Here is an 11,678-nt window from a genome sequence, read left to right as displayed (position 1 = left end):
TCCAGTGGCCGTCAAATATGTTATCCAACTCGGGACATTCAAGAGCATCATCATCAGGCACCCAACGTTCCAACTGCCGCTCTACCTCACCATGACGGGACTGTGATATGCAGGAATCTGTCAACAGTTCCAGCTGTTTTTCCCGCAGCAATTCAGCTCTGAAGACATCTAAAGTTGCAGGCACGCCCTATTCCAAAGCAATAGTCTCATTATTATAGCTTTAACTGTCTAACATATCAAGACATAAAATCTGATTCTAGCATCTGTCAAAAGTGATCTATAGCTTAGTCTTGCATGAAATGCCACCACTATCTTACATCACAGCATCAATTGTTTGGTTGATCATTTAAGAACTATATTAAAGTTAGAATAACAGAGTACATAAAATAATTGGAAGCAAAAATCATACTCCCTCCGTCCCATTTTATATGATGTACTTTGATTTGGCACAAACTTTAAGAAAAATGGAAAGACTTTTAAAACTTGTGGTCCAAAATGAATGATAGAAATTTGTGTGGTTGTAAATCATTTCATTAAGGGTAAAAAAGACATTTTATAGGCAAATTGTTACTTAAAATAGAAATGTGTCATTCTTTTTGGGACTGACTAAAAAGGAAAGTAAGTCATATAAATTGGGACAGAGGGAGTACTAATTATATACATAATTAGATAAAACATTTCATGCTTGTCGTGGGGGACCCAAGTTCGAATCTCCCATCCAATAAGGATTTTTTTTCAATTAAAATTGAATTATTTCCTTAAATTTTAATACACTTTCCTATGTGGAATAATATTTCCTTATATTTTACTCCCTCCGTCCCATTTTATATGATGTACTTTGATTTGGCACAAACTTTAAGAAAAATGGAAAGACTTTTAAAACTTGTGGTCCAAAATGAATGATAGAAATTTGTGTGGTTGTAAATCATTTCATTAAGGGTAAAAAAGACATTTTATAGGCAAATTGTTACTTAAAATAGAAATGTGTCATTCTTTTTGGGACTGACTAAAAAGGAAAGTAAGTCATATAAATTGGGACAGAGGGAGTAGAAGTAACACACAAACCTTTGCTAAAACTTGCACAAGCTCTTTACCCGGTATAATCAAAGTCTTAGATGGAGGTTTGACCAGAGATTCAGGAGTATTCTTACTCTCCTGGGAACCATCTTTTATCAAGTGGGCCAGTTTCAGAACAATACCTGTGCAAAGATCAACGATAGAATAAAGCGTCAAATGCAAAATAGCTCAATACATGCCAGAGCACTGTTCAAAGTCATAAATACCAGATAAAATAATCTAGAAATCTATTTTAATTTTTCAGACATACCAAAATCTTTGTCAGCATTTGTTGCATGAAATATCCCTGAAAACACAGATCCATCCATTGTTTGTACTTCCACTTGATGTCCAAGAAGACATGTACTAAAATAAACTAGTCGATCATGTGAAGGACTTTCGTATGATCCCCTTTTACCTGAAAGTTATGGTAGTTAGAATTAAGCATATGAAGCAATTTATACAATTATTAGTAAGCAGCTCTCACCTACAGCAGTCGACTTGCTGGAAGTCGTTTTTGTAGACTGCATTCTACCCTCCAACCTTGTCCCCATTTCTTTTTCGCCTTTCCGACTGCCAAATCCATTGGCAACGGACCTTGACTGAACAGCTTGCTGCATATTGTTCCCGAAAGATATAAGCAGGATACAGTTCAGCTCAGCTTCAGCCTACACACTGCAGAGGACAATACTCCAATAAATATATAGTCCTTGCCCAAGAGATGAAAATGCTAGTGAAGCATATTCTTTCTCAGATATGACATACTATCTATCCACACACCAAGTTCGAGCAGAAAACATGTAATAGAACACGGAAAAAGAACGATACAAACGGCAGCCAGGTGCACTAAGTTCCCGCTCTATCCGTGGGTCTAAAGAAGGGCCATATCGAATAGGATCTATCATACACAGCCTTACCTTGTGCTTCTGCAAGAGTCTGTTTCAGGAGAAAATGTATCTCACAAACAATAATTAGGCAAGTTAGCAATTGTACGTACTAGATAAGTTCAAATACCCTACAACACTAAGGACTTCAACCCCCTACCCCCACCCCCCAACAATATTCTTCTTAGTGAGAGATCAAAACAAAATCATCACTAAAATTTAAACTGGAACATAATATACAATAAAACAACACCTGAACAACAAAAAGACTTCTGGTTGGTAATATAGACGATTAACAAATTACAAATCAACGCTCTTGATTCAATATCAGATGTTCTTCCTGATAAATTCACTGAATTGTTAGGCTCATCAATAATGTATCAACCCTGAGGAGAGTCAAAGGAATATCAACATTAAACCACCATTAGAAGTATTGGAAACTTCACTAGCTTAGATTTTAACATTGTCTCATACAAATGGAACGCTATGACTTTGACATATTCCCTAAGCACATATATCTTCCTAATCCAAATGGAGACATGAAACTAGGCCTTAGTAAATGGGTTCTCAAGTAAGTAAAAACCTTCCATCAGTCTTAGTACCTGGCCTAGGTAAACTCATTAGATTTTAGAAGAATCCAAAACTACTAAAGCAAGTAATTGCAGCCAAAATATAATCAAGAATCTAGGCTAACCACCTGAAAGTAAGGAAAACACCAGAGTTGGATACGTAGAAACGACAGAAAACCATTAGGGTCTGGTAGACTGGCAGTAGTTCTAAAATCTTGGAGCAATCTTGACCCCCCCACCCCACCCCACCCACCCACACAATCAACCTTTCCCTATTCAATATAAAAACCCTAACCCCAAAGTCTCTATACTAACCCACATTGGGGGTTTCTTTTTCCTGTAATTACAATACATATAGCTTACAGTTATCAAGTAGAATTAACCCATATAAGCAACAAGAAAAATCAAGAAACACTAAAGATATAATCAGTGTAGAGTACCAAGCACAAACAATGAAGCTGTACAAGAAAACACAAAACACCCCATAAGAAATCTTCCCCAAACCGCACGAATTCACCACAAGACAATCAATAAAGTTGTGCAAGAAAACGAAAAACAGTAATAAATCAAATAAAAATTCTAGCTCAGACACAAGATAAGAAACTTCATCAATTTTGCCGATCCAAAACAGATGATCCAACAAATATACGATCAAATACGGATGAAGAAACTTACGAATAGATAGATATATATAGAGAGAGAGAGATTGAAGGTAGCGATCAAGAAAGGGGGATTGATCGGAGACGACGATGCTTTCTGTGTCGAAGAAAAATTGAAAGATGAACACAATAGTCTTTGCGGGTCTAACGGTACCGGATAGCCCAACTTAGACCAAAGAGAGACTCAATGGCCCGTTTTATAATATGGGTTCCGGACTCAACCCAAGACCCGAAATACGTAATAATCTCGTCTAAGGAGCTAAGTATTCGTGACCGTTAAAAGTTTTAAGCGCACGTTGATCCTTTGACTATGGAATAAGTTATTTCGATATTAATTATTTGGAGATTAGTTATTTTCAGAGGCGGATCTATGTTTGAGAGAGTAGTGCACGTGCACCCGTTTACTTCAAAAAAAAATTATGTGTATATACATATATGTACCTACATAAGGATCATATAATTAAATGTGCACCCTGAACACATAAGTTGAGTGGGTGCATTGGTCCGACAGTGTTCATTGCGCATCTTCACAAGTGGAGTATCATGAGTTCTATTTTGGTGTTGTGTTTTCTTTTTGTCATTTCAAAAAAGGCATATTAAAAACCTCAAGCAACTAGAAACCTCAAAGTGTACAGAGGGTCAAGACTCGAGACTATCCAACAATAGAGTGAATTATGTTATATTTTTGTTTAATTTATATTTATATATACCTTCGATGTTGTACTTGTTTGACATTATTTTCCGATGAAGTGTTAGTGCTTTGACTAACCCGCATCCGCCTTTAGTAGTGCCCCCATCGTCTTCAAATCATGGGTTCGCCTCTGGTTATTTCAGTATTATCATTCTACTTTTAATACGGGATAAAAATAATACTACTCCATAATTTGGGTTAACTAATTTTAGCATAAGTTATCCCGTGATTTTTATTTCAATCCAAATATGGATAAATTAATCCCGAAATTAGTTATTGTTTATCTCTCGTATGCTTTAATCTCTTTTCGATAAATTTTATTTAAATACTCAAACTATTTACTTATTTTTAATTGAACCTGGAAAGATTAGAAATTTTGTGTGTATTTAAAAAGTTGTTAAGTTAATCATATAAAATATTTATTTATACACACCAATCTTCATTGAAACATATTTAACGTTTTATAATTTATTAAGACTAAATCATATCATTAAAGAAGGTGATACATTTAACTAATTAACTTGTATCATCAATAAATAAATGTGCGAGTATTACAAGTTGCACATATATAAGTTTAAAAACTCCTTGTTTTATTCACTTGAATCAAGGCCTTTAAAAAGCTATTTTCATCACAATTTTTCTCCTTTCAAAATGTCTTCTATCTTTATTAGTATCAAGTTTAGAAAGAAATGAATATTGACAAATCTCCAATGAAACAAACACGATGTACACCTTACCTTGCGTGCTCCCTGTTTGGTGAATCTCAAGGCAAAAGATCAAACACCCCTTAGTGTGAAAGGAGCAGAAAAGGTAAAGGGATAGTAAGAATCGAATCCTCACAATCAATAAGCATGAGAACTTCCACTTACACAGCTAAATTATAAGCTTTGATGGTGCGTTTTGAATTAGCGCGGGTTGATCTTTGACTACACAATCATTTGATTATTATCAACAATCACCAATCCCCAAGTCCTTAACTTACAACAAATTCACAATGCCAAAATGATACAACATCAACTCAATCCCTACTACACACCTATTATTCTTTGTTATTGCATAGCGAGATGAGCTGCGTTAATATTACAATTTACACCACCGGAAGCAATAAATCCTGCACTATATCTGGAAAAATACCTGTTCATTTCTTAAGATTTTGAATGGCATCCAGTGGAAAGGGTATGTAAGTTTATAAATAAGATGTCAAGCTGGTTTGTTGACACAATGAAACTGGTGAGAAGATGATCGATCACAAACGTAAATTGATCTTCTCAGACCACTTGAAGATATCTGAGTAAACTTGGTCACCTCCCAAGTTTTCACTTGTACCACCAGCAGCAACTCTCATTATATCCTCTATCAAAGCGAAATTTCCCATTATATCAACATGTGCACCACTCTGTGTACCACGACCCTCGAGAAGGTTTGCAGGGGGAGAATGAAAATACTCCCTTATATAAGTTTTGATACCAGAGGGATTAAATCTAGTTCTTCCTCGCCATCCTTTTGCACACATGAATCCGGCACTTAATGCAGGCACAGTCTCATCACCATCTATCGTGTAAACACCAGATTTCAAGCAGCTACCTTCATCACCATCATCAGCTGAAGTATCAATCTGGAATGGAATATTGCATCCTGCTGTAGGTATCCGCTTGTAAACATATGCTCTTTCAGTTTCAATGCCAACTCCATACATTGAATAGATCTCCATGTCAGGAGCATTTGGTAACCTGCAGAAACAAATCAGATCAAAACAAAATGCAAGAGCAAAATAACTAAGACTAGTTTTAACTAAAGAAGCTGCTGCAAATTTTAGCAACGCCTTGTCATGGACATTCAAGTTTGACTAAACCTTCTGAGAAGTTCAAAAAGGGGGAAAGGGAAAGAGAATCTAAATGACAGTTCAGGTAATTTCCATGAGCCACAAGAAAACAAAAGTATCTAAAAGGGCTTGTGATCCTAACTTTTTCCTGTTTAAAAAACTGTATGAAAGGGGAAGAAATTTTTGCCCAAGTGGAAGCTACTAATTTTTCTTTACCACGCAAGAAGGCAAATGATAGAGCTTTACTGCCTAGAAGTGTTGGTTGTTTCTTCAGATTGGAAATCGCTACTGAATTTCTGTGTGGTTTTAAGTAGGATGGTCAAGACTCTTAACTGTAAAAGCAAATTTGGTTTTGGTTCTTGAACTTCAACCTATACAGTTAAAGACCTCTTTTCATCTTATCTGAAACGATTCAAGTAAGAACTACATTATAAGACACAAAAGCAACAATATGAGAGGACTCACTTTGTCTCCAATGGATTTGACCAATATTTGTAGTGTGAATACTTAGGATCATCCAAATCATCAGCTATCCCATATGAAAAATGAGCATTACCACGGGCCATCATTTTCGGAGCAACAAAGTTGAGCAAATCCACAATCTCTCCAGCTGTATAAACCTTGTACTCTTCCACTGCTTTAGTACCACTAACACCCATGTCTTGGTACTCGTTCCACACATCACAGGTGTTATTTGCAACATTACTGCCCTTAACAGCATCCTGCATGTAAATAAATGCTAGTTAGTTGCAAACATCAGGAAGCAAGTGGAAAAGACAATTTATTTTGGAAATTACAGCCTGTGAGCACAAAAAAAAATCTGACAAGGAAGTTAAGACAGACAAAAGCTGTTACAAATTTGCATAAATAGGAAGAAAAGGCACCCATATCATAGAAGGACACTGAGACATCACAGACCATCCATTTTTAATGTTATTCAGTTCAATCTCCTGGTAACTTTTATTTTTTCATGAGGTCAAATGTTATTTTGAAAAAGTATCAAGATGGTACAGGGAAGTACAAAAACTATCTGCATAAGAAAACATCACCGCATCAGGTCCCCCTCTAGCAAGCTAAGGAAATCCATGTACTGATCTAGGCTATATACCCTATGCCTATAACACCAGAAATATAAACTAAGCAAACAAGAGTTCTTAATTCTAGAAACATGCATCTTTTTTCCTTCAAAGCAAGCCTTTTTTTCTTCCCATCCATTAGTCCAAAAGATGCATATGGGAATGGTTCTCCAGATCTGCTTCAGATTACTTGATTGATGCACATTAAACATATGCTGCTGCTGATGTAGGGATCTTAAATATGAGTAATAATAACAAGAAGAAAAGGAAATAGATATTTCGTTGCTCTATATGAAGCACACTGTATAGCATAACCAATATGGTCTTCACATTTGAAATATTTGAGAGAACATGGTTCCATTTTCCATTGCTTTTCCTAGCAGTTGTGATGCTTTGCTTGTCTAGTTCTGCTTCTACTCAGTAGCTTTTCAGCAAACCCATGGAAATTTTTTGACTCTTGTGGTCTTTTTGGAGCATAATAAATTCAGATGAACTGGCATAATGAATGGAGTTCCTCATTTGGGAAAAAAGAAAACAACAAGTGACAAGCTTGTAGTATAATTTGCAAGTAAAGAAACACTTTTCAGCAGGGAGTTCAATATGACCTTAATTGTAACCATCTCGTCCCATTTACATTGGCAGCATATTTTTCTTTTGAAGGAAATTCTGAGCAGATTTTTTCTTTGAGATAGCAAGTGTTTAAGGAATGCCTCGTGCAGTACTTTATCTTATTTGTTTCTTTTTTAAGTGGATAAATCCTCATCTAATATTTATCACAAAAAAAAGGGAATGCCTTATTAAGGATGTGTAGAAAAACAATTGATATACAAGGACATCATCCACTTGTAATATATGGTTAGACTTCATTTATTTCCATTATTTTACACTGACATCACACCAAGCACATCACATTGGCTCTTAAACATGCAACACATGCTATGTTTGCCCACTGGTTTTATTATGACCAGCCAGGTATCCAAATCATTCTTTGGCAATTCCCCAAAAGAAGCAGTTTTTAGAAAGGCAACAGGCCATACCCCTGCTTGCGTATAGAATAAAAATATAAGTAAAAGACCCATAATTAGAACAAGAAATTAACATCAAAGTGCTAACTACTTCATAGATAGTTTTGTTTATGCTATTTTGGTGCCTCTGGCAGAGGCGGATCTAGGATTTGAGCTATATGGATTCAGATTTGGAATTCTATCACATCCCATATTAACTGGGTCTGAAATCTAGTATTTGTATTTATCTGGTTGATTTTTTAACACATATACATGGTCTAAGCTAAAGCTACTGGGTTAAGATGAACACAATTAAATCCCTTGGACTTTAGCATTTCTGTTGATCATAGAAGTCCATAAACTGGTCATCCAGAATCACCCACACCCACCACCAATGAAATCAATGCTCAAAGTTGAAACAAATAAAGGAAAATAGCGCATATGAGAGAAACAATGAGAGAATTTGGTTTTGGATTACCCTAAAGTCAATCCTCTTAAGATCTGATGGATGAGCCTCTGTTGCATCTTTTCCAAAGGACATCATCCTTCCATAACTGTAATATTTTGCTTTAGAATCTGTAGTTTGATTCTCGTGATGTCCTGAATTCTGAGCAGCATCGTCTCTGGACTTACTTTTGCAAGGAGAATAGCCTTCCTCGGGTGACCAGTCAAGACCGCCCCAGATCGTGTCCCCTCCTCTTGGTATCATTGACATGGTTGCATCCCAGGTTCGTGACATCTTCATTATGTGCTCTAATGTTTGAAAATGGAATATATCCGTGTCCAGAACACCTGGGGCCAGAGCCCTGAAATTGAGCTGAATTACTAAAGAAAGAAGAAGAAAAAATACATTACATACAAGACAAACTTAAAGACCTTGCTGCTCTGGAAAAGGACTAGGAGGATGTTGGTGCTGGACTGAATGATAACGAAGGGAGGATGAAGAAGATGAGTACTGACTACTGAGCGAGGACATTATGGAGTAATATGTTTGTTTGGTGTTGCCTGGTTGATGGGTGTTTTTGGCACTAGAGCAGTTTGTTTTTCCTTTTAGTGCCTACTCTAAAATGAATTGTGCTGATATGAACAACAATTTTATACATACTTTTTAATAGTTCAATGATTGAAAGGATATTAATAGAAAGCTTTCAGGAATCTGGTTAACATTTTGGAGATGCTCGAAGTTTTCAGAACGCAGCTTGAAAGACACAAAACAAGGGATAATTTCATGGCATGTAAGGAAGTTACTGCATGGATCACAAATTAGTTTCAGTAACCAAATAAAAGGATTTAGATCTACATAATTTGCACCCTTCCTTTTAACTGGCTGGCAAAGAAGAAAGATTTCCAGAGAGTTAGTTTACCTGGCAACAGCAATATCCCGTGCTTCAGCTGAGAAAAGGCCAGCTATAGATTTTGGAACACCAAGCAACGGCCCACCAATATTCATCACTGCTTTAATGTGCTTGGCGCACCAATCGGGTCCACCACCACCACCCACAGGAGCTGGTGCCTCCACCCACTTCATAAAATGCAAAAAGTATACAACCCCCATGGAATGTGGAACAATTACTGCCTTCTTGCCACTGGTTGCAACCATCAGTTCTATATTGCTTTTTATCCGGCTTAGGGTCTGGTCGCGCACCTATTGAGGAAAATTGAGCATCACAGTTATAACATTTTAAAATGATTTAATGGAATAGCTTTTAACGTGATTTGATCAAATACAAACACAGACGACACCACATAAGGAGACATTAGTACCTCGGTGTTCTGAAAGGCAAGCCTCCAATCATATGCAGCCATATACATGGTTTTCTCCTCGTATCCTATTCGAGCCAAGTTAGCAATCAAAACTGCCCAGACAAAGTATCCTGGAGCAAAGTAATCTGCAGCAACAAGTCCACTAACTGGCCTAACTCTAATACCAGGAGGATCCATCCCAGTTTCATTATCTAATGTCATGTGGTTCACCCAGCATAGTGGTCTGCAAAGGACCATACATAAAATTTAAGAAGTGAAAGAAAATGCTAGCAATGGCGACAGAGATTTAGTTCTTACGGGGTGAGCAAGAGGTTAAGATGTTTTTTATTTTTGTTTTTCCTTTAAAAAAGAAAAGGTTTTAGGTTAAGAACCATGACTTTGAAGTGGAAAAAATACAAGAAAGAAAGTAAATATGAGATCCCTTCATTCCTAAACAAAAGTCTCTTACTAAATCAGAAAGTCGCACTGCCTAACTGAAAGATCTATTACACTGTGAGGCTTACAATTCCTGGAGGGCAAAATTCAACGGGCAAAATTAATTATGGTGGATTCCCTATTAGGAGTAATTTTTTTCAAACCTTATTGCTAGATATTAGTAGTTTCTTTAACCGAACAATTTCAGTGTATTCAATGCCACAGCTGTTCTACCCCAAAGACAGATGATCGTTTATAACAACTTCAGCTGTACATCCTTCCCACAAGTGAAATTTATTCGTTGCACTTGCTCTGCCTCATTTTGTGGCCTTATTTGACTAGAATGTATATGAGTGAAAAAATTGGAAATTAGTGGACTTCTTTGTTGAAAAGGCGTAACATGATGTTCTTCCTTTCCTCTTTTTGATAGATGTGTCATATGATGCTCAAAATTTACAATATAGTGGAGTGATGGTTTGTATGAGAAACTTTTTCAATTAAGCAAAGGATCATGTAAACCAAAACAGATTAAAATGGATTGTCCGCTTGTGAATTGAGATAGGTAGAATATCTAAGTAGTTAATCTTGAGTAGAACTGTCCATGACATTCGGAAAAAATTGAAGCTAATTATATGCTAGTTTTCGCTATGGAAATTGAAATCTCTAGTTTGTTTCTTGGTCAATCTGGAAACAGCAGTTTAATATGATGAGGGTCTATAATCTTCTCTACTTAAACCACTTAAGTTGTAAAGCTAGATCTTTTAACATGATTATAGAATTGTTTTTAGTAGAATTAACTGATGCAAGAAGTATATCTTATATTGAGCTTTGTATTAATCATCAACAAGAATTACAATATGAACCAACGCCAGAAGGAAGATATACTAAAGTACATCAACTTAAAGACACTGTATTAGTTTGTAAGTGGTAACTTTGACAGAGTTGAAATTGCAAGCAATAGAACAACATAAAACTAGAAGGTTTCCAATGTCAAACAGCTTCCTTATTCAGCAATATTTAGCTGAAAGAAGCTATCTCAAGAGATGAGATCAGTGTCAATATCCAGCTGAAACTAAGGTAAATCATGCTTCTTGCAATCAAAACAGTATTTAAGAACCAAAATCTTTGCAAAAAACCAATTACCCTGAACAGTAACAGACAGAGACATTACCTTTTGTACACTTCTCCAAATGTCCCGCCCCAAAGCCGCTTCCGAAACAATCCTTCAGCACACTGATGTCCTTCCCACAGTTCAAGTCCACACGTGACAATTCCAGGAATAAAAACCACCGGATGCTTAGCCTTCAACCCTTCCTTCTGCAACTTGATACCCGGCGGGTCAGGTAACGGCCCTGTAATCGCCTCCGCCACATACTGCGGGAACGACGCCGGCATAGCATTGTATAAAAACAACAAAATCCACCACACACAACATATGCATCCTACGAACCAACAGCAATTATCGATACACGACCATTTCTTCTTCTTTCCAGACTTTACATTCTTCTTCTTACTCTTCTTATCGTCTTCTTCCGCATCAAGCTTTGGCTCCACATTCGATTGAATTTCATTTTCAGGTGCTTTTCTTCTTCGTAATAACGACATCTCTTTATCTTTTATATAGCTTCAATTAACAAAAATGAAAATACATAATTTATATACAGCTTCCTAGGGTTCTATGAGAACAGAGACCACCGGCAGTCGCCGCCGGCAACGGCAGAAGGGTCGGCGAAACAGGG

The 11,678-nt window shown here is 36.6% G+C and overlaps 2 protein-coding genes across 3 annotated transcripts in view; both read right to left on the bottom strand.

The window, feature by feature from the left end:
- Positions 1–3,347, bottom strand: part of LOC102606381 (polyadenylate-binding protein-interacting protein 4-like) — a 12,216-nt gene extending 8,869 nt beyond the window's left edge. For both annotated transcript variants that reach the window (XM_006342888.2, XM_015306738.1), the window contains exons 1-5: positions 3,185–3,347; positions 1,544–1,731; positions 1,328–1,474; positions 1,066–1,199; positions 1–187 (exon numbers count right to left, since the gene is read on the bottom strand). In XM_006342888.2, the coding sequence (XP_006342950.1) occupies positions 1–187; positions 1,066–1,199; positions 1,328–1,474; positions 1,544–1,676 (601 nt within the window). In that variant the 5' untranslated portion in view covers positions 1,677–1,731; positions 3,185–3,347. The remainder of the gene's footprint in view (positions 188–1,065; positions 1,200–1,327; positions 1,475–1,543; positions 1,732–3,184) is intronic.
- A 1,406-nt stretch (positions 3,348–4,753) lies between these two features.
- On the bottom strand, positions 4,754–11,672 carry LOC102606040 (phospholipid:diacylglycerol acyltransferase 1-like). The gene is made up of 6 exons (XM_006342887.2): positions 11,111–11,672; positions 9,526–9,748; positions 9,126–9,406; positions 8,240–8,567; positions 6,147–6,403; positions 4,754–5,589 (listed from the first exon to the last, which is right to left on the bottom strand). Exons 1-6 carry the CDS (start codon positions 11,542–11,544, stop codon positions 5,106–5,108), a joined length of 2,007 nt encoding a protein of 668 aa, XP_006342949.1. The 5' UTR covers positions 11,545–11,672; the 3' UTR covers positions 4,754–5,105.
- Positions 11,673–11,678: the final 6 nt, after the last annotated feature.

This window comes from Solanum tuberosum, unplaced genomic scaffold, assembly GCF_000226075.1.
Source record: "Solanum tuberosum cultivar DM 1-3 516 R44 unplaced genomic scaffold, SolTub_3.0 scf00040, whole genome shotgun sequence".
Lineage (NCBI taxonomy): Eukaryota > Viridiplantae > Streptophyta > Magnoliopsida > Solanales > Solanaceae > Solanum > Solanum tuberosum.
The sequence above is the reverse complement of the archived record's forward strand: the minus strand, read 5'-3'. Positions and strand labels throughout refer to the sequence as shown.

Coding starts and splice junctions, on each gene's coding strand:
- LOC102606040 (XM_006342887.2), bottom strand. CDS start 11,544: ATGTCGTTATTACGAAGAAGAAAAGCACCTGAAAATGAAATTCAATCG. Junction 9,749..11,110: donor TTTGGAGAAGTGTACAAAAG/GTAATGTCTCTG, acceptor GGTCCTTTGCAG/ACCACTATGCTGGGTGAACC. Junction 6,404..8,239: donor TTAAGAGGATTGACTTTAGG/GTAATCCAAAAC, acceptor ATTTACATGCAG/GATGCTGTTAAGGGCAGTAA.